The sequence below is a fragment of the Petromyzon marinus genome, chromosome 4 (assembly GCF_048934315.1).
Source record: "Petromyzon marinus isolate PM22_M1 ecotype Great Lakes invasive population chromosome 4, UKy_Petmar_22M1.pri1.0, whole genome shotgun sequence".
NCBI classification, from domain to species: Eukaryota; Metazoa; Chordata; class Hyperoartia; order Petromyzontiformes; family Petromyzontidae; genus Petromyzon; species Petromyzon marinus.
Window position 1 is genome coordinate 1373580 of NC_133670.1, and position 26612 is coordinate 1400191.

The 26612-nt window shown below is 44.6% G+C and overlaps 1 protein-coding gene across 2 annotated transcripts in view; it reads left to right on the forward strand.

Moving 5' to 3' along the window:
- The window catches only part of TRPM2 (transient receptor potential cation channel subfamily M member 2), a 64683-nt gene that overhangs the window by 26195 nt on the left and 11876 nt on the right, over positions 1-26612 (forward strand). For both annotated transcript variants that reach the window (XM_032946561.2, XM_032946560.2), the window contains 14 exons: positions 1419-1540; positions 2343-2729; positions 3115-3249; positions 5860-5989; positions 6608-6753; positions 7618-7730; positions 10554-10652; positions 12354-12600; positions 13678-13796; positions 14885-15032; positions 15748-15919; positions 18989-19148; positions 21767-21948; positions 23342-23474. In XM_032946561.2, coding sequence (XP_032802452.2) covers positions 1419-1540; positions 2343-2729; positions 3115-3249; positions 5860-5989; positions 6608-6753; positions 7618-7730; positions 10554-10652; positions 12354-12600; positions 13678-13796; positions 14885-15032; positions 15748-15919; positions 18989-19148; positions 21767-21948; positions 23342-23474 — 2293 coding nt within the window. The remainder of the gene's footprint in view (positions 1-1418; positions 1541-2342; positions 2730-3114; positions 3250-5859; positions 5990-6607; positions 6754-7617; positions 7731-10553; positions 10653-12353; positions 12601-13677; positions 13797-14884; positions 15033-15747; positions 15920-18988; positions 19149-21766; positions 21949-23341; positions 23475-26612) is intronic.

Consider the following 26612-nt stretch of genomic DNA (forward strand, 5'->3'; position numbering starts at 1 on the left):
TATGATGTGTGAGTGAGTCAATGGTAGTGAGTGTATGATGTGTGAGTCAATGTTAGTGAGTGTATGATGTGTGAGTGAGTCAATGGTAGTGAGAGTATGATGTGTGAGTGAGTCAATGTTAGTAAGAGTATGATGTGTGAGTGAGTCAATGTTAGTAAGAGTATGATGTGTGAGTGAGTCAATGTTAGTAAGAGTATGATGTGTGAGTGAGTCAATGTTAGTAAGAGTATGATGTGTGAGTGAGTCAATGTTAGTAAGAGTATGATGTGTGAGTGAGTCAATGTTAGTAAGAGTATGATGTGTGAGTGAGTCAATGTTAGTAAGAGTATGATGTGTGAGTGAGTCAATGTTAGTGAGTGTATGATGTGTGAGTGAGTCAATGTTAGTAAGAGTATGATGTGTGAGTGAGTCAATGTTAGTAAGAGTATGATGTGTGAGTGAGTCAATGTTAGTAAGAGTATGATGTGTGAGTGAGTCAATGTTAGTAAGAGTATGATGTGTGAGTGAGTCAATGTTAGTAAGAGTATGATGTGTGAGTCAATGTTAGTAAGAGTATGATGTGTGAGTGAGTCAATGTTAGTGAGTGTATGATGTGTGAGTGAGTCAATGTTAGTAAGAGTATGATGTGTGAGTGAGTCAATGTTAGTAAGAGTATGATGTGTGAGTGAGTCAATGTTAGTAAGAGTATGATGTGTGAGTGTATCGCGGCCTCCTCCCCGCCACCGCGACCTCCTCCATGGAGATTAATTCCAGTGTTATTTACATGGAGATGAATTCCAGTGTTATTTATTTTGTGTTAGCAATATGAGGGCTTCATTGGGGGTATCCGCAATAACCACCGATAATACAGGTGGTAATTTTTTTAAATAAATACAATAAATTATTATATCAGTAAGTATTATGCACTGTACTCATGAGTGCATTCTACTGTACTCCTACAAGGCAGCGTCTTAGTGATGCCCTCAGTCTAAATGTCTGTAGTGAGGTTTATTTTCGGTGGAGCCTTGAGACTATCATTAACATTGAAAAACAATATATAGATTAAAATTGTTTTAATCAAGACTACGAATCGTGATGATCAAATTGTGGGAGGTGGGATCTGGTTGGCTGAGAGCGTTCGTCGCTCTCATTGGCTGAGCGAATGACGGGGGCGGGTGCGTTTCCTCGGCCAGTGCCAGTGCATGATTTCACTCACTTATTTTGATGTTTTAATTTGTTTATTTTTTTTGGGACGAATTATATCGAGGCCGAAGAGCTCCATAACGAATCGGCTTTCAACGGGGTCACGCTAAGCGAGGTCTAACTGTATATATATGTATTTTCCTATTTTTTCAGGCCACGGTGTTGTTGACGAATGTGTTGTTGAGCTTTACTGACTGGTACGTACGCTTGCGCCATGGTCGTGGTTTGCATCTCAGCCAGCAGAGGTGAAGCCAACAAAGCCCAGGAGAGCTGTGACCACCAACTGCGACTAGCTTTGGCCTGGAACCGTGTGGACATTGCAACCAGCGAGATTTTTACCGACGACCGCAAATGGCAGGTAAACGAAATGTGACAGCCTCGGGACATTGCCTTGCATCGGGATGCTTCACAACGACCGAGCACGCGACCACGGGGCCACGACGGTCATGCTCCATCAGTTCGCGGATCCCAATACTGGTGGAAAAAACATCGCTACCTCCCTCACACTGCAGCCACGGTGTGGTTACGTGCAGGACATTGCGTGATGGAAGGATTCCCGCACACTACCCCGATGACCCCTGGTGGCCCGAGGTTGACTCCTGGCCTAGGATAATGTCAGCGGCGAGTGAAATTTTGGCGGCAGCGCGGTGGTGAGGTGGTGACATTCGTGCCTCGGGACAAAAAAGGCCCTGGGGTTTGTTCCCAACTCCGGTGCTGTTCTGTGTGGAGTTTGTATGTTATCACCTTATTCTGGATGGGTTTTCTCCAGTTTCCTCCCATAGCTTAAATAACACAATGTTACTGGTATCAGCTATTACCTGCAAATTACTCAAGTGGGACTACGCATAGCAACGCTGTGAAAAACTTGACAGGGCCCTTATGAAAAAAAACAGTGTTGAGACTCAAGTGAGACTTTGTGTGCGTAAACAAGTGCAATACTAATAATAATAAAACATAACCTGGGCCAGTCCTGGGACCCCACACTTCAACCCACACAGGCCAGCGTGCTAATCTCTGACTAGCATGTTTTTCTACGCACGGTGCGAAAAAAGTTCAACATACGTACGTACATACAAAGTATAGTCAAACAAGCCACGCGATCGAATTGGCCGCGAAGTTCCAATTTGAGTTTCGTGTCACGCCACGTCTCCCCGTGCTAGACAGGCGACCTGGAGCAGGTCATGGATGCTGCCCTGCTGGAGAACCGGCCCGAGTTTATTTCCCTCTTTGTGGAGCATGGCCTGATCCTGAGGGAGTACCTCACCTGGGCCCGCCTCGAGTCCCTCTACAACGGGGCTCCCGCCTCCTCCCTGCTGCACATTCTGCTGAGGCGCATTTCCGAGGGCGAGAAATCCCCCGCGGATCCACACAGGAGATGGATCTCCACGCTGCCCATGGCGCCAAAGCGAATGAACCACTTTAGTTTGTACCACATCTCCTTGCTGATCCGCGAGCTGCTCGGCGACAGCACCTCCATGTTGTACGGGAACAAGATGTCCAGATTCTCCAAACTGTCGCCCAGCAGCAAGAACACAGGCTCCACCAAGGTCAGAATCAGAATCAGAACTTTGTATTTCGACTGGAGGAATCCGAAGAGCTGTCAAGCTCTTTGTCACAGATGTACATTGAAAGGTGTCCATATGTGGCTTGTGATGTGTATGTTGTAAACTGGTGTCGGCCAAAACATCCAACTGGATGAACATTTTCCTGCAAATTACTCCAGTGGGAATTAGTCAATTACACACAGCAACATCGCCCCCATCTGCGAAAAACTTGGCAGGACCCTCCTGAAGAAAGTCTTGAGACTCAGTGAGGCGTGCCTAAGTAAACGAGCGCAGTAATTTTTAATCATACTCGAATGTAGCACAGATGTTTAACCCCACAGAGTATGGGGTAAGAGCAGCGTGTGATGTGAATGCGTGTGTTTGGCAGGGTGGGACGTCATTGGAGTTCAAAGGACAAACATACAATGAAGGGCAGCTGTACTGCCCTGACCCTGAGCGTGACCTCTTTATCTGGGCAGTGCTGCTGAATCGCAGGGAGCTCGCCAACTTCTTTTGGAGTCAGGTGAGAGCCAAATACGTATCGTCCGTGTGTCGGTTAGGTGCCGTCCATAAATGACGTAACGCACCTAGGGGGGGAGGGGGGGTCAGACATTTGTGACGATGTGTGACGAGTTGGGGAGAGGGGGGTTTGAAAAATGTGACGTCACATCAAAATGCGCAACTTTAAATAAATATAAACCACACGTTCTACTTAATTAAATAGAATTGTTATCACAACACTAATTTAGATGAATTTTCATTAACTATTTGATTATTTAAATTTACTAAGGTCACCTTTTATTTATTCCATGAAGGAGCATTTTGTTTCTCCATGGCAGAATGGAGAAGCATAAATTTTGTAAATTTTTTTAATTATTGTTATTAAACATTTTGATTTTAATTATTCTACCAGGGCTTTTCATTCTGTGGAATGAATATGTGATTGTTATAATTGTATTCTCCATTTTGCTTCGTTCTACTACAAAGTTTCAAGTATTTTTTATAGTTATAATACTTTTAATATTGAATAATTACAAGATAATTTCAATATAATATTCTGAACATCTGTAGTTTTAGTTAGACTTTGAATATTTTAAAGTGAATTTTATGCTAAATTTCGGCTTTACAATGCCTCCTTTTTAATACGTGTTTTCTTCTACAACATCAGAGTGCAGCGCCACATAAAATACGCACTGCAATGATAATACAGTAGTTTAAAGTGATTTGAAGCATGTTTTATTTTCAAAATGGAAATATGGTTTGGGGGGAGATTTGTGACGTCATATTTGAGGGGGGTCTGACTTTTTGTGACGCCGTGTGACGAGGGGGCGAGGGGGGGGTCAAAAATCGGCCAGAATCGCGTGACATCATTTATGGATGGTCCCTTAGCCAACAACAATTTCACAGATAACGGCACGCATTGAATCAGAATCAGAATATTTATTTCGACTGGAGGAATCCGATGCGCTATTAATCTCATTTTCACAGATGTCCAGTAGGGGAGGGTAAGAACGTTACAACAACAACAAACAACACAAAAACACGTGATAGGAGTGCAAAGTACAAGAAAGGTAAACAAATCACCTAAACACAAACAAACAAAACCCTAAACCATCCCCATCCTACCAGGCAAAGCGCACTGAGGTATTGTTCAAAAGCGACTTTGCCACAAATGATAGCTCAACAAAGTTGCTTGCCATTTGGACATTGAGAGCAGCAACATCATCTAAATAGTCTAAATGCATGTTTCTAAATGTGGAGGGAAAAACCAGAGGACCCGGAGAAAAAAATATACGTGACCATGGAGAGAACATCCAAACTCCAAATATACAGATGTCAGGGTCGGCATCGAACCCCCAATGTCCTGCAAACCAGGAGAGAAAGATAAAATATCACCACCGTGGCACCCCTAAAATAAAAGTGCGCTTTCTTAATCAGAAAACATGTTAGCTCAATTGTAACAGTTCCATCACAGATAAATGATATGTCATTCCTTGGCATTGTGTGTGAGAAAGTTTGGATCAATTAACATTATAAAAAATGTACAATGCACGCGATGAGCAATTATGAAGTGGGGATAAGCAGGCATACAATAATTAACCATAGCAACACGTCATTGTAAAAATAATAATATACTTATTTATCCAAGAGAGCATTGGGTTTTTATTTTAAGATGTTTTCAGCCAATTACTGATCAGTTGTGTTTATTATACAAGTGGGAGGAAATTGGAGCACCTGGAGAAAACCGATCGATCCCCGTACAAATGGTGATTAGTCTACTTTCTGTATTATCTTCTGACAAGTCAGGGTATGGCATCTCGATCAGCACGGGGAAGGGAGTTTAACAACAATTGTGTGGCGATCCACCAACCCTTGCCGCTGCCTCCACGGTGCTGGATTACAAGCGTGCATAGCCAGCACCACCATCTGGCTTTTGTCTGTGCAGCACAGTTACTTGCAACACAGTGAGTGGAGCTGGTGTGAAAACCCTGAAGGTGGTGATTCTATAGGCATGAGAGAATATGCTCCACAAGAAAATCGGTTTAACAACACACACAGGTCTGCAGCATTGTGTATCCATAAGCCATCAGCCTTGTCTACACCAACAGATGGATAGAACTGTCTGTTTCAATTTTGTCATTTAGACCACCATCTCAGAGAGCTGCGGAAGTGTGGTCATTCCAGTGGGCAGCGGTGAAACAAAGACGCAACTGTAGCCCGGTTTCATCCTCATTTGAACTCATCAGTACTGTACAGACATGCATTTTCGCTGCTGCCATATATGGATAAGGCTGAGAACTTTGAACAGGCAGCGCTGCACACATCTGTGTGTTGTTAAATCTGTTTGTAGCTGCATTATGTTTTTCTACCGTAATGGATTTTCTCATCATTTACATATTAAACAAAAAAACATGACAAATAAAGTTACCTTTTGCACATGAGTGATAGACCGATGCGTGATTACTGAAGCCTTTATTGTACCTAAAGTAAATAAACCAATCACTCGTATGACATTTAGAAGCAGAGAAATGTTGACGGCGGGTAAAATGACAAAATGGCCGCACATGCAGTTATTTTGAGTTGGTGGTCTAGATGATGGTGCCCTGACGAGCAGCGGTGTTATTCCCGGCAGGGCAAGGACTGCATGGCTGCGGCGTTAATGGCGAGCAAGCTGCTGAAGGCCATGGTGCAAGAGGAGGACGACTCGGACCGGACGAGCGACATGCTGGCTCAGGCTGACAACTACGAGCAGCTCGCCATTGGTGCGCCGGATCTCACACAAGCATGCACAGCGCCCCACCCTGCCTTTATCTAGACCACCAGGCTCAAAAGAACTGCACTTGTGGCCATTTGATCATTGAGACCACCAACTCAAAGTGTTGAGAAAACGTGGCCGCCCCCTATCCCACGTTAGATATATCATATGCATGTATTTTGAACTTTCACACAGTACGTAGCCAACCGTGCTCATGGGAGGTGTGGGGAAGGAAACACAAAAATCAGTTTTGGGTGAAAAATAGCTTCTAGCTCATCCGATTTTTCCATGATAAATAAAGATAAATAAAGATTATAAGATCTGACTTTTGTATTCTCTGGTGGTGCCTTTCGTAAAGCAGCAGCACACGGGCAGCTGGGTTGTCTCGCACAGCACAGGGAACATGTGCGCGGTACAATACCGCACGTCTCTCTCTTAATCGAGTGCACGAATCTTGCGCTTTAGCCACAGCCATTGCATCCGTGTCACAGTGCACTCCCGCCGTCTAAGATCATCCCACGATCAGACGCTGCTTTGAAAATGAAACCAAACGGCGTCGACTCGCGTGCCGTGTGCTCGACACGCGTGTGTGGCGTTTGTGATGGCGGCTGCGGCGGTCAAGCAGGATTGTTGGACGAGTGCTACAAGGACGATGAGCTGCGGGCGCAGAAGCTGCTGATTCGCCAGCTCCACTCGTGGGGCGGCGCGACGTGCCTCAGCATGGCCTACCACGCCAACAACAAGAGCTTCTTCTCCCACAGTGGAGTGCAGGTACCCAGCGCCATGCACCGAGCCATCGTCACGGGGCAAGGGAGTCGGCCACCGTGCACTTCCAATAATTTCCTTCTCTGGAGGGCTGCGATAGCTCTGATTGTTGGAAGCAAGACCGGCCGCATCCAAAATTAATTATGCAACATGCGTTTTCAGGCATGGCTCCAGCTCCTCTCGATTTGGGGGGCGGGGGGGGCAGACAAGCTGCTGTGTGGGCGGCCACCATAACAACTGTGGCCTGCTGCTAAGGAGAGTGAACTTAGCAGGGCCAAAAAGACATTTAAACTTTTTATTTTACCAGGTAAGGCCCACTGAGCTATACAGCTCTTTTTCAGAAGCAACCTGTCCACAAAGGATAGCTCAACGAAGTGGTTTATCATGTGGAAACTTATAGCAGCCAAATACTCTTTAACAAACATTCTGAATGTGGAGAGAAAAACCGGAGGGCCTAGAGAAAAATCCACACGACCACGGGGAGAGCATGCAAATTCCAAATATACAGGCGTCAGGGTCGGGATCAAACCCACTCCCTCCTGTATACCAGGCGAGGTAGTTAACGCCTCACCACTGTCGCGCCCATTCACACTCATTTTAAATAATCAACGGTTGATTAAAATCGAAAACATGCACCATATGCACGCATTTACAATTCATGCTTTTCGTTATCAGATTTACATTTTTCAAAAGCACTCCAACGTGCTCTGGCTCACCTCCGATCACGGTACCACTGCGATGGAATGGGGGCCATAGACTCTCCGATCACCCTCCACGTCTAAAACACGCGTTTACTTTGTGGCAAACACGTGTGCGTGTGGACGTGTGCATGAGTGTGGCAGGAGTGCACTGACTGTATCTCTTTCTCAGGCCCTGCTTACCCAGATCTGGTGGGGTGGCATGTCTGTGGACCTGAAGACCTGGAGAGTCATTCTGTGCATTATCTTCCCATTGCTCATCTACACTCGTATCATCACATTCAGGTGGGTACTTTAGCCAGTGCAACAACAACCGCCATTCGCCACTAAGTGGCGGTGACGTCACCACGAGCCTCCTCCACAGAGGCCGATCTTGACACCACTGGTACCAGTCATCGGCAAGTCCACTCAGCTCCACATCCTCCTCCATCACTCCATCTCTTCTCTAGCCCATGCTGCGTCCGTTCAGCCCCCTCTGTCCGGCCGAACAAAAGCTGTTTAGGAATGGGGTGGCTGGGCATGCGGGCTACATGACCCAGTCAACGCAGCCTTGCCTGCCGGAGGAGCTCACCGATGGGACTTTTCAAGGATTTGTGAGCTCCTCACACAATCCAGCCTGGTTAAATCCAGGATGGATCGTAGGCAGGACAGCCTAAAAGTTTCAAACCGGCGAAGATGTTCCATTCGGGGGTCCACGTTTCGCAAGCATAGAGAAGGGAGGGAATAACTGTGGCTGAGAAGATCCGAAGCTTCGTGCGGAGTGACAGACCAGGTAGCTTCCACACAGCGTTACGCAACCGATGAAAAGATATTTTCGCTCGATTGATTCGGAGTGAGACCTCTGCTGTTAAACCGGAACCGGTCATGAGCACACTGCCCAGGTATGGGAAACTCTCCACTTTCTCCACAACTGCCCTATCACCAATTGGGAGTTGTGGGGGTAGAGTGTCCGATGGTACAAAATATCCAGGCAGGTACTTTAGCCAGTGCCCACACATGTACACCCACAGCGGCAGCTAGGTGGTGCAGTGGTAACACATGTCTCACAGTAAGAAATGCCTGTGTTTGATTTACAACTGGCGTCTTCTGTGTTCTCCCCCCTGTTCTGCATGGGTTTCTTCAGGGTTCTCCAGTTTTCTCCCAGAACTGAAAAAAACCGCTTAATACAGGCAGTCTCAGGTTTACAACGATCCACATTTACGACGTTTATTTAATGTCACCATGGATCAATTTACGACGCAGATACTTGATTTACGCTGCATCTTCCAACACGATTCCAAACACATTCGAACAGAGTCAGTCTGGTTTCCGACATTGGAGTGGAGCTTTTGTTATTCTCAAGTGTTTTCGTGGATTTGTACCTATTAAACCCTTGAGTATACATATAGTGAGTCCAACTGAATCGCAGACGTTGTTCCTTTTAGAGGCAACACATTTATTGTGACACTGTAACACAAAGGGGTAACTGCCCCTTTACCAGATACAACTTGGCTAACTACACGCCCCGGACACGTAATCACCCACTAGCCCCCCCACCTGGGGCCCCTTGTGTGGACACTCCGGATCACGTGTCTACGGGGTCAACCAACCCTGCCCATGGGCTGATGCTCACGCACTCCCCCTCGTGGGAGCCCCCACCACACGCTGTACATGGTGCCCACACTATCCCAGTGCTCGCCAAGCCTTGCCGGCACCATACAGTGACATCCCCGATGTTACTACATATATGTTAAAATAGGGTCCAATTTACGACATTCCAATGTACAACGGGGTTTCCAGGAACGTATTGTAACGTCGTAAAAGTAAGGACCGCCTCTACAACATAACTGGTATTGATTTGAAGCTTTCGTGACTGCAGGAATCCATACTCTTTGATTCTTTCGGTAAAGTCACGTAGGTAAAGTCACTTACGTCACTTAAGTGACTTTACAGAAAGAATCAAAGAGTATAACTTGTATTGGCCAAACATTCCAATGCTGAAAAATTGCTTTCAAATTATTCAATTGGGATGACACACAGCAGCAACATCACCCACTATTGCCAAAATTTGGCAGGACCCTCCTGAAAAAAGAGTCTTAAGACTTTCCTGGATTAAAATAAAGTTTACTAATAAATAAGTTTAGTGACAGCTTTTTGCAACTTTTGTACAGACATTTTTTGGTTCTCTAAATATATAGAATTTTACTTAATTTGGGAAAAATTATGTTTTTTTGTGAAATAAGCAAACGACTTGGTTACCATGCAATATCTCCATGGCAAAGGACATATGCGAGGATGCAGTACCCATGGTGTGGATAAATGATCGATTGAAGGATCCTCAGAAGTAGTTCTACGACATCACCTTCTGCAGGCCTCTCTCAGTTAAGATGTGATGCACTGCTCTCCCAGAACTAGGAACGCACGCACATGGCCTCATGCCGATAGCACAATTGGAAAACTATTTGCTAATCAAGAGGGGTTGGGATAAATAACAACAATAAATTATTACAGCAGTAGTATTACAGTAGTTTATACTGTCTAGTGTAGACTGTACACCTGTCTTAGGCAATGCGGTTATTGATATCATCGGTTCTTCCCTGGACCTCCGTGCCAGGTCACCTGCCAGAATCAACATGGTCATCACCTCCCTCACATGGAATTCACTGATGATGTCATTCTGCTGACTGCTGTCGTTGCTTACATTGAAATACATCATCATCTATTGCGGTTTTTCTACAGAGGTCCTGGCCCCTGCCATAATAAAATGGAATTCCAACCATTGATTGAGGGCTGCCAGTGGGGGCTCGCCATGTCACGCTTGTCCAAATATGCTACAACACTTGGACATTTGAACTTAAGATTTAATCCATACAGAAAGTACACTTTAATTAAGCAAATCTCAACTAATGTCATGTACAGTACTGTGTAATGGACCAAAGGTTTTCCCTTGAGGGAAACCTCTTAAAGTTCATTAAAGTCTGCCATGTGAACATTCTCAGTGAACTTCTTGCTGTTTAACCATAAGAATATGTTTTCGTGAAACATGAATGAAAAGTGATTATCAGACAGATGTCGTGAGAGATTGAGTGTGTGCACTTGCCATGGCCATACCTCCCTTGTTCTGTGCAGTGAGGAGCAAGAGATGCAGAAAATTCGGATTTCCCAAGTCAGCTCCGCGTGGAGCAGAGCACAGCCGATCTCAGACGAGGAAACGGGGAAACACAACCTGTAAGACCATCGAAAATGCTTATGCTCTGTTGTACAATAACCATTCCTAACATAGGCTTGTAAATCGCATCGTATTTGCTCACTCCCGAAGAGAGAGAACGACCCGGAGGCATGAGGAACCACAGACGAGTGGGACGGCAGCAGCCAAAACTACCAACAATTACCCAAGCTCTGCGATCCTCTGTATATGAAGATGATTTCAGCCAATTTAATGAGCATTTATACACAAGAGAGGAAACCAGAGCACCCGGAGAAAACCCACGCATACGCAGAGGGTAAAACTCCATCCCCTACACAAATAGAAACCGATGGAAAATAATCCACTTGCTGCCCTGCCGTCTCCTGGAAAGCCAGGGTATGGCGACCGTTATTGCCCACGGGCAGGAAGTTTAACGAAATGTGTTAATGGGACACTGCTGTTGTGCATATGTGGGGATGATACTCTTATGCGGCGACGGAAGCTCATTTCATGCTAATTTCTCTCCCTAATCTCTCTCTTCCTCATCTCCCTCATTAATACAACTGACGTGCTTGCATCCGGGGATGGAATTCCTTTCCAGCTCAGACCCCGCTTGCTTTCCCATTGCCACATATATAACCTTGTTGTAACAGCTCTCTCGCTGGTTCAGCAGTTATACTGCTGGACGACCGTTTGTGTTGCGATAGAAACGTCGTGATATATTATTTTTTGTTTTATTTTATTTTTCTACCTACGTGACTTTACCGAAATAACCAAAGAGTATGGATTCCTGCAGTCACGAAAACCTCAAATCAAGATTACCGTAAATGTATAAAAGCAAATTATGTGTAAATCATTTTCATAATTTGCATCCATTTACTCTCACACACCATTTTGTGCATTTAGTGGGAGCGTAGGAAAACGATAATAATGGACGACCCGGGTACATGCCAACCTTGTTGTGTCACCAAACCATTAACAATGTCATTAGTATAGCATGTACTATTGTTAAAAGAATTAGATTACGCGGTATATTCTAAGCGTTAAAATTGGTATAAAATGGCAATGCTTACTGCAGTACACTATATCGCACGGTGTACGATATCAATTATAGCACCTGTAATCGGCGCCTAGCCGTGGGCAACGGTCACTGTAAAGGTCACCTGTCTGTCTGTGTGTCTGTATGTTTGTATGTATGAGAGGAGTGGTTGTGTAGCAGTTAGTACACTGGGCTACAAACCCAGCGACCCGAGATTGATTCCCGCTCATGGCCAACACCAGTGACGATTATCTGAACCGGTCCTGGGCCTCCCCTAGGTCGACTCAGCCTCAAATGAGTACCTGGTGTCATGTGTAAACATCGCCACTGGGGAGACAAAGGCGGTCAGGCTTGGTGTTGGCCACCCATCCCCTCTTGTGCCATGCTGGCCTTCATAGGTGCTACTAGCTAACAGCATACTCTTTGGTTCTTTCGGTAAAGTCACGTAGGTATAAAATAAAATAAATCACGACGTTTCGGGCGCAACACAAGCGTCCGTCATCAGGTGGGTAAGCATGGTCTGCTGCTGAGGAAGACTGTTTTAAAAGGTTTGAAATGGGTGCAGTTCAAGGGTCATAAAGAAGTGGCCGGGGCTATTGATGTTAACGTGAGAAATTAGCATGTAACTGTAAGATAGCTAACAGCACTTGCTCAAACAGTCTCTGTTTGTCTTTGTGTGTGTCGATGTTTACTTGTTGAACAGGTCATTGCCCACAGCATCCATAAAGAATGTGGTGAGCAAGCGCTCTCCGACTATCACGGTGTTCCAGCGTTGGCGGAACTTTTGGACGGCGCCCATCACAGTCTTCTGGGCCAACGTGGTGTCTTACTTCATCTTCCTATGGCTCTTCGCCTATGTGATCATCATGGACTTCCAGTATACGCCCGATTGGCCCGAGTACGTCCTCTACGCTTGGGTCCTGTCGCTCATCCTGGAGGAGCTGCGTCAGGTGACGATTACGTGCGGCGCTTGTACCCCTTAGGATCGCGTGCATCCCACCTTGGTTTACGTCAGCATAATTGCGTTAGCATAAGTATATCCCACACTATGTCGTGATCTGTTATTGTTTGTGAGTTGTTGGGGGACCTCTGGTCTCTTTTTGGCTCTAACTAGAGGTCACCTATCTATTATAAAAGCCCGGCGTTCCATGTGTCTATTTGTCTGTCAACTAAACTATAAGAGCCTTTCAGAAGGCCTGAATCTAAAATAAACCAACAGGTTTACAAAAATTGTCGACTCCAGCCCCCTAAAAATAATAATTAGCTCCCTCACCCCCAAATGTTTCATACATGCCGCCGACACACCAAACATACAATAGAGTCAGTAGTATCTGCACACATTGGGGGGGGGGGAGAGAACAGGACATCAGTGGGGGCGACAGGCGAGGCGCGAGCCGCTGAGTAGTCCTCCGTAGGAGTCAGAATAAGTTGGGTGTAGGCCGCCGAAATTTTAGTTGTTAATAAAGCTACATTTATCGTCATATGAATTGCAGTTTCACCCTATAAATAGTCAGCGATACTGTAAATCTAAATGTACACTACAGCTTCATTTACACTAGGGATGGCAGGATGGTGGCACAGTGGTAACACTTGTGCCTCACAGCAAGAAGTGCCTGGGTTCAATTCCAGACTCGGGCACCTTTCTGTGAGGAGTTTGTATCTGCTCTCTCCCCCTGTTCTGCATGGGTTTTCTCCAGGATCTTCGGTTTCCATCCTAAAGCAAAAAAAAACCGTACGAGATACCAAAACATCCCAAAGTTGAAAAATTGGGATTACACACAGCAACATCTCCCCTACTGCAAAAACTTGGCAGGACCCTCCTGAAATATAGTCTTGACACTCGGTTCGACCTTGCTGGATAAAGAAGCATTATAAAAAATATAACATAAGATGGCTGCATTAGATGTGTATCCTATCATTCACATTAATGTTGCCCACCCTGACGTACTGGGGCAGCCATACACCGCATTGCCATGACATTCCACACCTGTCCACAGCTGTCGTGTGACGATGCTTTTGCTCTGCAGGTTTTCACTGACCCAGAGAAAGCAGGGCAATGGAAGGCTGCAGTCCGCTACATCAAAGACATCTGGAACCGTATCGACATTCTGGCTTTGCTTCTCTTCACAATCGGAGTCATATGCAGGTGGGACGAACCAACGACATGTGCGGCTTACTCTGTACAATTAAACTCACGATGCGGCACGCATTTATGCTCTTATTGTGCAGGGAAGAGCGACATAAGTCGATTGCCGGGCCGATTACAATTTTTCAAGGTCACCAAACAATGCGTGTTCCAGGGGAGTTTTCATCTTCCCGTGCATATATGGTGTTTTAAACCTCTTATTGGCCACCACTCATCTGAAACGTTCGTGATAACGTGATATGTTTCTTGGTTTGCTCTTTATCTGTCAAACAGTATTTCATCACTTGAGTTTGTTTTGAATGGCACACAACAGAAATATTTTTTAATCCATGAGACCCTTTTTGCCGGTATCAAAATGATGAAAAAATAATAGGCTTCACCCTTTCCAGGAAAAAATTGCAGCTGTTCGCCTTTTGGCGTTGTTCTCCAGTCTAACACTGGTGAGAAAAGGCCATAAAGGAGCCTGTCCCTGGTGTAGGCCAATCAGTTTCAAAGACAATGCATACATTATTATTAAAGCACGTTTTTTGGCATGTTTTATCACAAGCATGATGTGTGGTCAATGCAGATGTGATGCCTTGCAATAGGTGTGTTTATTTGGTGGTTGAACATCTTAACATCTCCCATATTATTGCCGGAAAGGGTAAAGCCTATTCTTCTTTCATCAAAGACATTTTAGCACGCAAGTTTTCAGAGCCAATGTTTTGATTCATAATACATTTTTAGGGTTAGGCCGTGTAATGATCCGGTCATATCTGTGTCGTTTAACGATGCACCAATCACAGGCAGCTAGGAGTGTCTTGTGTAGAACATTCTCACTGCACACATTCACTTATGCCCAAGATAATCGATTCAAAAACCCAATACCTCAAAAGAATGACTCCAAATAATTCCCGCCGCAGCAACCGTTGGCAGAATGTTTTTTGTACCTCGCAACCATCTCTCTTACTGTCGAGTTTTAAACCGTTTATTTTGAGTTTCCAGCACATAAATGATCAGGGAAATTTAAACAAATCATAATTAATCAAATTGTACTCAATGAGCTCGACCTGTATGCCTTAGCCATGGCACGTGTATTGGTGTTACAGGCTCATCCCGAACAGCATCAACGAATCGACATTCCAGGCTGGCCGCTCCGTGCTCTGTGTGGATTACATGGTCTTCTGTCTCCGCTTGATGCACATCTTCACCGTCAACAAAACCCTAGGGCCGAAGATCATTATTGTCAAACGCATGGTGGGTGCAGTACTAGGCCGGTTAAACTAAATTAAAACAAAACACATTTTTTTTATTTTACCAGATCAGGCCCACTGAGCTATCGAGCTCTTTTTCAGAAGTGACCTGACAACAAGTGATAGCTCAACAAAGTGGCTTATCATGTGGAAATTTAAAACTGCCAAATAATCTAAACAACTGGAGAAAAATCCCCCAGACCACAGGGTTGAACATGTAAACTCCAAATATACAGGTGTCGAACGATCGAACCTATGTACTCCTGTATACGAGGTGAGGTAGTTAATATCTTGCCACCGTGGTGCCCATTCATGTTAATCATGAACGGAAAGGTTGATCAAAATCAAATAAATGTGGCATATGTACGTATGTACAATTGATACTTTTCGTTATCAGATTTAATTTTCCAAAAGCACTCAATCGTGCTCTCACTCACCTCTTTATTTTTATAATTTTGATCTCAGCTTGTTTTCAACACTAGATATATTTATCGATTGAGATTTCCTGTTGTATCGCTCCAACAGTTGTTTTTCATTTGTTTAGATAACTCATTTCACATGGCGTTTGTTTTTGTTCATATTATCATTATCCCCACTCTGCTATCTCTTTGTTTAGTTATTACATAATTTCCTGCAGACAGCGCAGCGGGGTATTTGGTGCAGTGGTAACACTTGTGCATCTGGGTGTTTTTTGTTTTGTATTAAACATCCCACCTTAGGTAAAGGATATCTTCTTCTTCCTGTTCCTGCTGGGCGTGTGGGTGGTGGCCTACGGAGTGGCCACTCAGGGGATTCTCATCCTCAACGAACAGCGGCTGGATTGGATCTTTCGTGGAGTCGTCTACCAGCCCTACCTGCTCATCTTCGGACAGTTCCCCACCAGGGTTGACAGTACGTGCAGCATTCACGTTGTATGTTGTATTACTTCTTTCACACTGAACGTACCCAACCGCGCTAATCGGCAACAAACTAAACACAAGAAGCAGTTCCAGAGAAAAAAAAAATCAGTCTAAATTATTTAAATGTGCATTGCTACAAGTGGCTTCCTGGATACGATGCCTTCTCCTCTGGCCCAGTTTGGACGAGGGCTACTGCAAAGGAGTCCAGAGAAGATGTGGAGATTTTTGGCCAATCTTTGGAATGGGAATAGAGCAGCCCAGCCAATGACGAGAGGTCCACCCATCCCTCTTGAGAGATTCTACAGATTTGTACAATTTGTATAACACAGTTCAAGTAGCAAGAAAGCGCTTGTGAGAATCCCTGAGGCGTAAGCCCCTTTAGGATCTAGTAATGTGGAGGGATCTACAGCCAATACGAGTCATACGATTATTCATAAATGATGAGAAGACAGGATGTAACAAGGCCTGGAGACGTGTCAGAAGAATTCGAATAGACACAGGGCTCTGGGCAGTGTCATTTGTTTTACTACATTTGAACAACCAATGAGATGCAGCTCCAGAGAGTTCCACTGATCTGGAGAGTTAATTATTCTGATTTAGACTCTTTGAGACTAGAAATACAAACCCCCATGTGTTTCATGGATGTCTAGTTCCATCAGATTGGGCACCAGCCTTGGTCCAATTTATGCAGAGGGATTACCACTGAACTAATGACTCACTAGCATACAGCTTGTACTCCAAGGCCTGGCCAAAGTCACTGATGACCTCCAACAAACTCGGTATAGACGGGTCTGGCTCCATGAGCATCAACAGTGCGTGATCAATGTTGAGCAGTGCCGCGTGTGACCTTTTGGTTAGAAGTTAGGCCGTAGTTTTTCATGTATACGGCGAGTCCCCGCTTAGCATTGGGGTTGCGATCCTGAGAATTGCCATGTAAAGTGAATATGTGTTAAGTGGGTGGAGTGATTTTCCTGTAATAAATAATAGTGAAGGTAGGGGTGCCATTCCATTGTTGTTTTTACTTTACAGTACATTTTTTACAAGTTTCGTTTTAGATGTTTTGTGTTGATATAGTATTTCTAAAATTACGCTATGTGTGACAGTCATTTATTTGACTATAAAGTGAGTGAGGGAAAGATGGCTAGTACTGCAGTACCAGTACTACAGTACCAGTTTCCAGCATCACCGAACAACGCTGCCAACACCCATGTCGCTCAGAAAAGTAGTTCATCACGTGCTAGACTCACGTTATAGCGAGTAGTCCATCACACGCTAGACTTTCGTTATAGCGAGTAGTCCATCACACGCTAGACTCACGTTATAGCGAGTAGTCCATCACACGCTAGACTTTCGTTATAGCGAGTAGTCCATCACGCGCTAGACTTTCGTTATAGCGAGTAGTCCATCACGCGCTAGGCTTTCGTTATAGCGAGTAGTCCATCACACGCTAGGCTTTCGTTATAGCGAGTAGTCCATCACATGCTAGACTTTCGTTATAGCGAGTAGTCCATCACATGCTAGACTTTCGTTATAGTGAGTAGTCCATCACGCGCTAGACTTTCGTTATAGCGAGTAGTCCATCACATGCTAGACTTTCGTTATAGCGAGTAGTCCATCACGCGCTAGACTTTCGTTATAGCGAGTAGTCCATCACATGCTAGACTTTCATTATAGCGAGTAGTCCATCACACGCTAGGCTTTCGTTATAGCGAGTAGTCCATCACATGCTAGACTTTCGTTATAGCGAGTAGTCCATCACATGCTAGACTTTCGTTATAGCGAGTAGTCCATCACATGCTAGACTTTCGTTATAGCGAGTAGTCCATCACGCGCTAGACTTTCGTTATAGCGAGTAGTCCATCACATGCTAGACTTTCGTTATAGCGAGTAGTCCATCACGCGCTAGACTTTCGTTATAGCGAGTAGTCCATCACATGCTAGACTTTCGTTATAGCGAGTAGTCCATCACACGCTAGGCTTTCGTTATAGCGAGTAGTCCATCACATGCTAGACTTTCGTTATAGCGAGTAGTCCATCACGCATTAGACTTTCATTATAACGAGTAGTCCATCACATGCTAGACTTTCGTTATAGCGAGTAGTCCATCACGCACTAGACACGCGTTATAGCGGGTGCGGTGCGTGTTAAGCTAAAAACATTCCATTAAAGAAAAACTTTGTGAAAGTGAAAACGCAGGGATTTAGTGTATCACATCAGATGGTCGCATAAACAGAAGGGGCAGAGGGGGTGAGGGATAATTGATGTCATTGCGTCGTGCTCCTACTTAGCAGAAACAAGTCAGAAGTTGAATAACAAGCATCGCTCTTGGTGAGCCTGGCAGGCTTGATGATTTTGGCATGGGAGCATTAATATATAAAGGCAAAGGAGGACAAAATTACCAAAAGGAAGGGGCCATTCCACCCAATCAGAGGCATTCTCTCCATCCCTCAAGATAGCTACTTGGCCGTCTCTGCATGGTCAATATTTTTACATCAGTAAAACATTCTCAGCATTGTTAGGGATGTCATGGATGCGAGAAATGTAACTCTAGTTACTGTGTTCATTATTTTCCACTATACACCTAAGCTGTCACGAAACAGTTCAATTCGTATAAACACTATTCATAAAATAATCATTTACAGCACTGTGTCAATGCACTGCTGAATGAAGGCTTCCCCAGCCCCTGATAGTCATGTGGGTTGTTCGACCATACTTCACCGTGCTGGTCAGTGTGGGTTGAGAAAGGGAGGCTGGAGCAGGACAGGTTCAGATTTCTCTTTCCGCCCGCGGGAGCAAGCAGCCAGGAAACTCGGGTGAGCCAGGTTCACAGTGCAGTGCGCTAAACACCTCGCCACCACTCCACCCTGTACAATATAGTGGTGTTTAATTTAATTTAATACAACAAATCCACCTAAAAATGTGCACGCATGTGAAAATGTATCAAATGTCTTGACGTTTTCTAAAAGCGGTCGCGAGCACCGTTAGAGCGGAGAGAACGTCGTTGCTGTTCGTTAGCCGTGTCTCGAACGCGAATCTCACTCTGTGAGCGGTGACTTCTCAGGTACCACGTTTGACACCACGTCGTGCACAAACAACGGCATTAACACCAGCCAGCCCAGGTGTCCGGTGCTGGGCGTAGACTGGCTCACCATCCTGCTCACCTGCCTCTACCTGCTGTTTGCCAACATCCTGCTGCTCAACCTGCTGATCGCCATGTTCAAGTAATTATGCTACAGTTTATTGGCTCAAGTGTTTCTCTGCCTGCTGCCTAATTGACTTTTTTTTTAAACGACACTCATACATTCTCTTCTCCTATAACGCGGTAGTTGCGTTTCTGAAGAAACATCACAATATAATAATCATTGATTCAGTTTAACACGTAGGCTTTCGCGACGAATATCATCCATAATATAGGTTTTTGTTTAGATCGCGTAGAATAAATGAATCATTGATTCATTAATAATACAAAATTAAATTAGTGAAAATACATGTTACAGTGTTAGTCGCTAAGCCACTCATTATAATCAACAAAACAACATCCCGCCCTGTGTGATGTTACGCTGAGGCAGCCGCACAACTGCTTGTTCCTACTCGCGTGATGTAGTTATGGTCACTCGATCGCGTTATCTTATCTAAGATATTATATAGCGCTTTCGTCAAAGCGAATTAAAAATGGTACATTCGTATTGGCTGATGGGGAAAAGGGATGGGATTTGAGTATTGGGGAAGGGAAGGCATAGCAAGGAAGGGCGATGATAGGGAGAGGGAGGAGCGAGGTTAGAAGGAAAAGGGGGAGAATCGTTAAGGTTTTGAGGATGAGGACAGGAAGTAGTGAAGGGATACGCTCTTGAAATAAGTGTTAAGGGTGGAACGAAAAATGGTGAGTGAAGTTGCTTGTTTGATGTGGAGTGGGAGTTTATTCCAATGGAGGAGAGCCAGGAGGGAAAAGGAGCAGAAACGTGACTGAGCACAGGGAGGAGGAGGGGGGGGCGTAGTGAGGGATAACAGAGATTGTGAACGCAGGGGCCGAGGTGGGACGTAATAAGAAATAGGAGACACGAGATAGGGTGGGGCAGAACCATGGAGCGATTTGTAAACGAGGGTGAGGAATTCGAATAAACAGCGCTAGTAGACGGGAAGCCAATGGAGTTGGACAAGGGTGTGATGTGGAAGATAAAACATAATCCGGGATGAAGAGTTTTGAATTTGCTAGAGGGGAGTGAAGGCATAGGCAGGAAGACCAAGAAAAAGGGAAATACAGAAGTCGCTTTAGAAAAAAATGCTTCCTAATACATGCATCGCGTTATATACAATTCGTGTTTTGGAAAGACTCGTTATAGCAGAAATGACTATATATACATTTAGATGCATCACAGCATTGTCATTCTGCCTTGTCCACCATTGATTGCTGGGAGATTCATACGGAAATTCTTATTCTTCAATGGATGATTTTCTGTAAGCAAATCTCAATGTACCTACGCGCAATTATAACAGGCTCAGCGTAGCATACTGTGGATATGCAAATCTATTCCCATTTGTTCGAAGATTGGAATTTTCAGTCATATGAATGGGGATTCTATGGACAATTCCTTGGCTATCAACAAACTCAATCCATTTGAATGCAGAGTACTGCATTAAGGAAATAAATAAACCCCCATGAAATGAATAGGAATCTAGTTGCAATGCCATCCATTTCTACTTTGGGAGGGATGTTGAGAAGTTTAGATGGTGACCTCCATCTTCAAATTGACCACACTTTTATGATGCAATGGTGCCGCCGTTGAATAATCAAAAGTGACTGAATTTTTGGCTCAACCGAGCATTGAAGCGGTGCTCATCTAATATTCCTATGGCGGAAGCGAGTAGGTCCAGAGGACCACCGATGTTGACTTTGCCACAGAGCGGTACTCATTTTATCTACCCCGAATGAATGATGGGTTGAATCAACCCTCCTACCAGTTGGTGCTGAAGCAGAGAGCCTGCAAGTTACATGCGCATCCATGTTAACGGCGCACAGTAGATGGGACGGGAGGTAAGGTTCTTAGGTTCACGGTGGAGGTAGTAATTTGATAACCGGCTATTAGCAGTGGCGGTGGAGCAAGGCATAAGCAAACTAAGCAAAGGCGCAGGGCCCCAAGGAGCTCACGGGACTCCAGACTGAGCAAAGCATGGAGTAGTGGTGCACGATAAATCAGCTCAGCTCAAATGTGATTTTGAAGACATCGTTTAGATGCGAGTAAAGCAACTTGAACACTCAACACGTATTTAAACATCCACGCTGAGCTCTGTTCGCGGTTCGTCACAGGTTGCAGGGCACGATGTACGTATGCACGTATGTCTTTCGCACCGTACGTAGCCAACCCTGCTAATCGGAGGCGCGGGGAAACGCCTGTGAAGATGATTTCATATGAACGCAGGTTCAGGATAAAGTTGTGTTGCCGTTAGGAAGTCGCGTTGTTTCTAAGCGGCCAAATCGGAGAACACAAACCAGCACTAGAGGGCCATTCCTCGGCGTGGTATTGGCCAAACATCCAATTTCTGAAAAATTACCTGCAAATTACTCAATTGGGATGACACACAGGAGCAGCAACATCGCCTCCTACCACGTAAAACTTGGCAGGACCCTCCTGAAGAAGAGACTTGAGGCTTAGCGAGGCTTCCTGGGTAAACAAGCGTAGGTGATGACAAGGATAATATGCATTAAGTTGAGATATACAAAGCAATTGGGATGGTACTCATATATGCAACTGGTAAGCACGTATCATGATCCTATTGTAAGTAATCAGCTGATGAATAGTTTCGTGCCTGAGCAGGAGTGGATGTCCTTGTCACGTTGTAGCTACACCTTCCAGTTGGTGCAGGACAACACGGACACCATCTGGAAGTTCCAGCGGTACGAGTTGGTGAACGAGTACCACAGCCGGCCCTCCCTGGCACCGCCGCTCATCGTCTTCAGCCACTTATACTTATTTGTGAGACGGTTCATCCTCAAGAAGCCCCAACACAAGCACGAGGACTTCAGTGAGACTTCCTTCCCCCTGGTTTACTTCGCGTGATGGCTACCCACTGACGCGTACACCTTGATTGCACAAAAGCTTCTCTCTGCCTGTGTGCCATGTAATTTCTCAAAAATGTCGGCGATCGTGGCCTTGCTTCTGCTTGGCTCTGTCCATGATACTTCCTCAAGAACTTGGCATCAGATACTCCGCCCAGTTGCATCCAATTGTTCAAATTGTTTTTGTGCTTTATTTGCTTCAAAGACACTGTTAAAAGTATACAAAATCCACATTGGTGTAATAGTTATTGCTGCGGCATATTTATGAAATGGTATTCATATATGCTTTTTTCATGAACGAGCATTGTAGCATTGGTTTTATGGACAAAATTATTGTGAATATATATTAATAATGTATTTCGCTTGTAGCAATCCTACAACATGGGAATGCTAGTATTGCAACTTTGGCAACTTTTATTTTTTATGATAATTATTATTATTACCCTGCTTTACCCCGGGAAATCCTCACCAAGTCTCAACTCTTTTTAAGGAGGGTCAAGTTTTATTTTCTGTAGGGAGTGATGCTGCTGCTGTGCATAATCCATTTTTCACTATTGGGATATGTGGCCAATGCCAGTTACATTGTATGTTGTTTTTTTAGCTATGGCAGTAAACTGCAGAGGAAACCCATGCAGGACAGGGGGAGAGAGAACATACAAACTCCACACAGAAAGACGCCCATGCCAGGAATCGAACCCAGGCGCTTCTTGCTGTGAGGAGTGAGTGTTGGCACTGTGCTACTATGCTGCCCACATGTCTCGACAAAAGTTGCAAAACTTTTTTCCGATCAGAGCCTACATTGGGAAATTTGGAAAAAAAATGTGCAAAATTATTATTTTAAGTGGTGCAGTGAGTCCTAAAAATCCTTAGAATCATTTTAATTTAATGCAGACTCTCTCCCACCCGCATGGTGAGTCACAGAATTCACTGGACTCGCCTCCGACCTACAGCATCGCCATTCCATTACGCCTGCTTTAAAACAAAAACACTCATTTAAGAATTAATATAACATGCCAAGCAAGGACCCGCATAAGCATTCTTGAGGATTTGGTGAGGATTTCCCTGGGAAAGGTTTTAAATGTTAACCCATCCCTTGTTTTCCCCAAAATCTTACAAACCAACACAATGATTCATAATAAAGGTTTTTGGGTTAGATCGCGTTATTTATAAATGTGTCGTAACCTTCCACCACCTGACACGGCCAATCAGCAAAAAAGTGTCACATTGACAAAAGACAAATAGTTCACTACTTTAGCCCACCGGTGTGTTGAAGAGTGAATTCACAACATTTACAGTTTGAGTACGACGTTTCGCTGGTAATTACATCCAATGAGAGTTCATTCCACGTGTTCCCCCCAGAGAAGGGTTTCAGTGAGTCGGAGGAGCGCGAGTTTCTGGCATGGGAGAGCATCATGCGGGAGAGCTACGTGGCGAGCCAGCTCACCGAGAAGAGCCAGAGACTGGAGGAGAGGATTAAGTCGACGGCAGAGAAGTGAGTTCCCCACGGACAATTTAGCATTCAATAGTACCGCCGTTGTATGAAGCCTACGCCAGTAATGGGTAACCTGCGTCTCGGAGTCCCTCGTGGTGACCTGGTCTAGGTGTGTTTCTTTCACAGTTAATATCTGTGAAGCGTTTGAAGGTGGGATGTCTGCAATGTCCTTTCACTCCTGGGTTGCATACGTTTGTGTTGGGCTTAGCCGTGCTTGCTGTTTCTCACACAACAGGGAGATGCAAGCGCCTATAGCTCAGAGTCAGAATGGTGCAGTGTTATGCTTTGTCACAACAATGATGGACGAGCTATAAGCTAAAGTTTAACACTGCGAGGGTGTGACATTTGTATAAGTGAGTGCATGAAGACGATTTCAAACTTGTGGCCTACTGAATTGAAGGAGGGACGCTCATGTCACCCAACGGCTCGTCTGGGTTGCCCATCACTGGCCTACGGCATCCTCCTCCTCCCGTGGTGCTCTGCCTTAACGATGGGACCCTGGTTGCCATCTACTCAGTGCTCGTCTGTTCTCTGCCCCCCTCTCCACTTCCACAAACGATCATTTAGCTCCTACAACATACTAATCCACAGCTTTCTCTGCCCCATGTTATAAGTAACATCTAATTGCATATAAACGGCGAGCAACGGAATATTATTTAATGTAAATTGTAATAGGTTAGCCATTTCCAGTTCTGAGATATCTACAATTTATTATGTGGGTTATTTTTTACCGCTGAATCTCAGGACGTGCAAGCCGCTGTTTTTAAGACATTGTACTCGCCGCAGAGAGCTGTAGCAACACGACCACACTCTATGATAGATGGTGCCAAACTGTGCAACACACGCTCCCACATAGCCTTGTAGTAGCCTCGGTACCAATAACGTTTTTATTTTAGTCTTCCGAATCGATGACATACACAAACATCATATTTAATCTTTCGCTAAGAACTCATTGAGTTGGCGTACTCGCAGTCTATCATCTACACTGTAGCCTGCTTCTCAGCTTACCTGTACGTACTGCTGCGTTGGGTCTCTGTGTGCATATGTTGTGTGTCTCTCTCTCTCTGTGTCTCTGTGTCGTCTCTCTCTGCTCGTGTTTCTGTCTGTGTGCCTCCGTCTCTGTGTTTTGTCTCTCTCTCAAATTTAGCACTCTTTGGAAGAACGTAATCAGCCGACTCTCTGTGTTGTATTGCATTGTAAGTTCACTAGGTTTGTTTTCTACCTGATGACGATTACTTGTATTGCAATCGAAACGTCGTATTATATTCTTTTTTTTTTCTTTCTACCTGACTTTACCGAAAGAACCAAAGAGTAATTCCTGCAGTCACAAAAGCTTCAAATCAAGTTCCTTAACGTACGTTTGTAAAGGATGAATGTGGTTTCTTAAAAAGTTACATGAATAGAATCTTGATGGATGCTGCATGCTGCGATTATAAGATGTGATGGGAGCTGTTGATTGAGATGTTCACTCGTTGTGTGCATGCGTAACACAAGTGTGCCTGTGGTAAGCAGTTTTACACTGTGACAGAACAGAACATTGCCAGAACTTTGAAAGTATTAATAAACCCTTCATAGCATGCTAGTAGATGGCAGCACAGAAAATGGGTTTCTGATCAGTCTGCTTGGTTTATTATTCGGTGACAAAGATGTGAAGTGGTTACACTCGTGCCTCAGAGCAAGTAGGCCCTAGGTTCAATGCCCCACTCGAATGCCTTGCGGTGATACATTTGTATGTTCTCTTTGTTTTTTTCGGTAAAGTCACGTATAAATAAGAAATAATAAAATAACACAATAGCGTACGACGTTTCGGTTGCAACACAAGCAGCCATCATCAGGTACAAAAGAGCTAAATTTACCAGAGAGGGGAAACACATAACCTCAGATGTATATACAGACACCCAAGTATAGGGGGGAACTAACACAGATACAACAGGGGACACAGAGAGAGAAGCATACCAGACAAACAGGGTTTAGCAAAATTTGGAAACCATATAAAGCAACACAGACGGTCGGTCAAAACACAATTAACGCATAATCCGGTTGATCACGCTATTTCAAAGATTGCTAAATTGCAAGTTAAGTATGAAACTCAAAATACAGACCGCACACACACACTCTTTGGTTCTATTCGGTAAAGTCACGAAGGTAAAAAAAATAAAACAACAAAAATCACGACGTTTCGGCCACAACACAAGCGGCCTTCATCAGGTGAAGGGACCAGCCTGTCTCGAAGACTGCGCTGGAGTGAAACAGAGCCAAGCTCAGACTACGACCTTTAAGCTGTGTGAGAGGGATTAAGGTGCCTCGACAAAGGAATTAGCGTAAAAATTAGCATTTGATTGGCGGAATTAGCATGATGAAAGGTGTAGCACGCGGCAGTGCACCTTTAAGCTGTGTGAGAGGGATTAAGGTGCCTTGACAAAGGAATTAGCGTAAAAATTAGCATTTGATTGGTGGACTTATGATGAAAGGTGTAGCACAGTGATCGGCACCGACACACACACACACAGACATCCAAGTAGTATGCTCTCCCCCTGTTCTGCATGTGTTTCCTGAAAACACACATCCACTGTCACTGGTATTGGCCAAAACCACATCCCAATGCTGAAAAATGTACCTGCTCTTCACTCGATATTTTGTATATTTTAAAAAAAAATATTGATGAATGTTTAAATCTTGACTTAAAGCTTTCGTGACTGCAGGAATTAATATTCTTTGGTTCTTTCGGTAAAGTCACGTAGATAGAAAATAACAAAAAGGTAAAAAACCACGACGTTTCGATCGCATCACAGGCGATCGTCCTCAGGTGAACAAATACAGCAGGCGGACCGTTGAGATAAATATAGCGAGAGAGCTGCTTGAGCCAAATGCAGAGCCACTGCAATCAAAGGTTTCATATGCTTGGAGTAGTCAGGGCTAGAGATGGATTTTGCAAGTAAATGCAAGATCGCAGAGCCAGGAATACATCGGCTAATTATGTCTGTATTAACCACAATACTTGTGGTCAGAATGCAAACAAAAATAAGGTGATCGGTATTACCTTGGTGTCGCGGCATCTCTTCAGAGAAGTGAGAGACTCGATCAGATGAGTCCTCCTGTCTCGGAGTCTGTTAAAAGATCTATTGCATTCACGAAAGC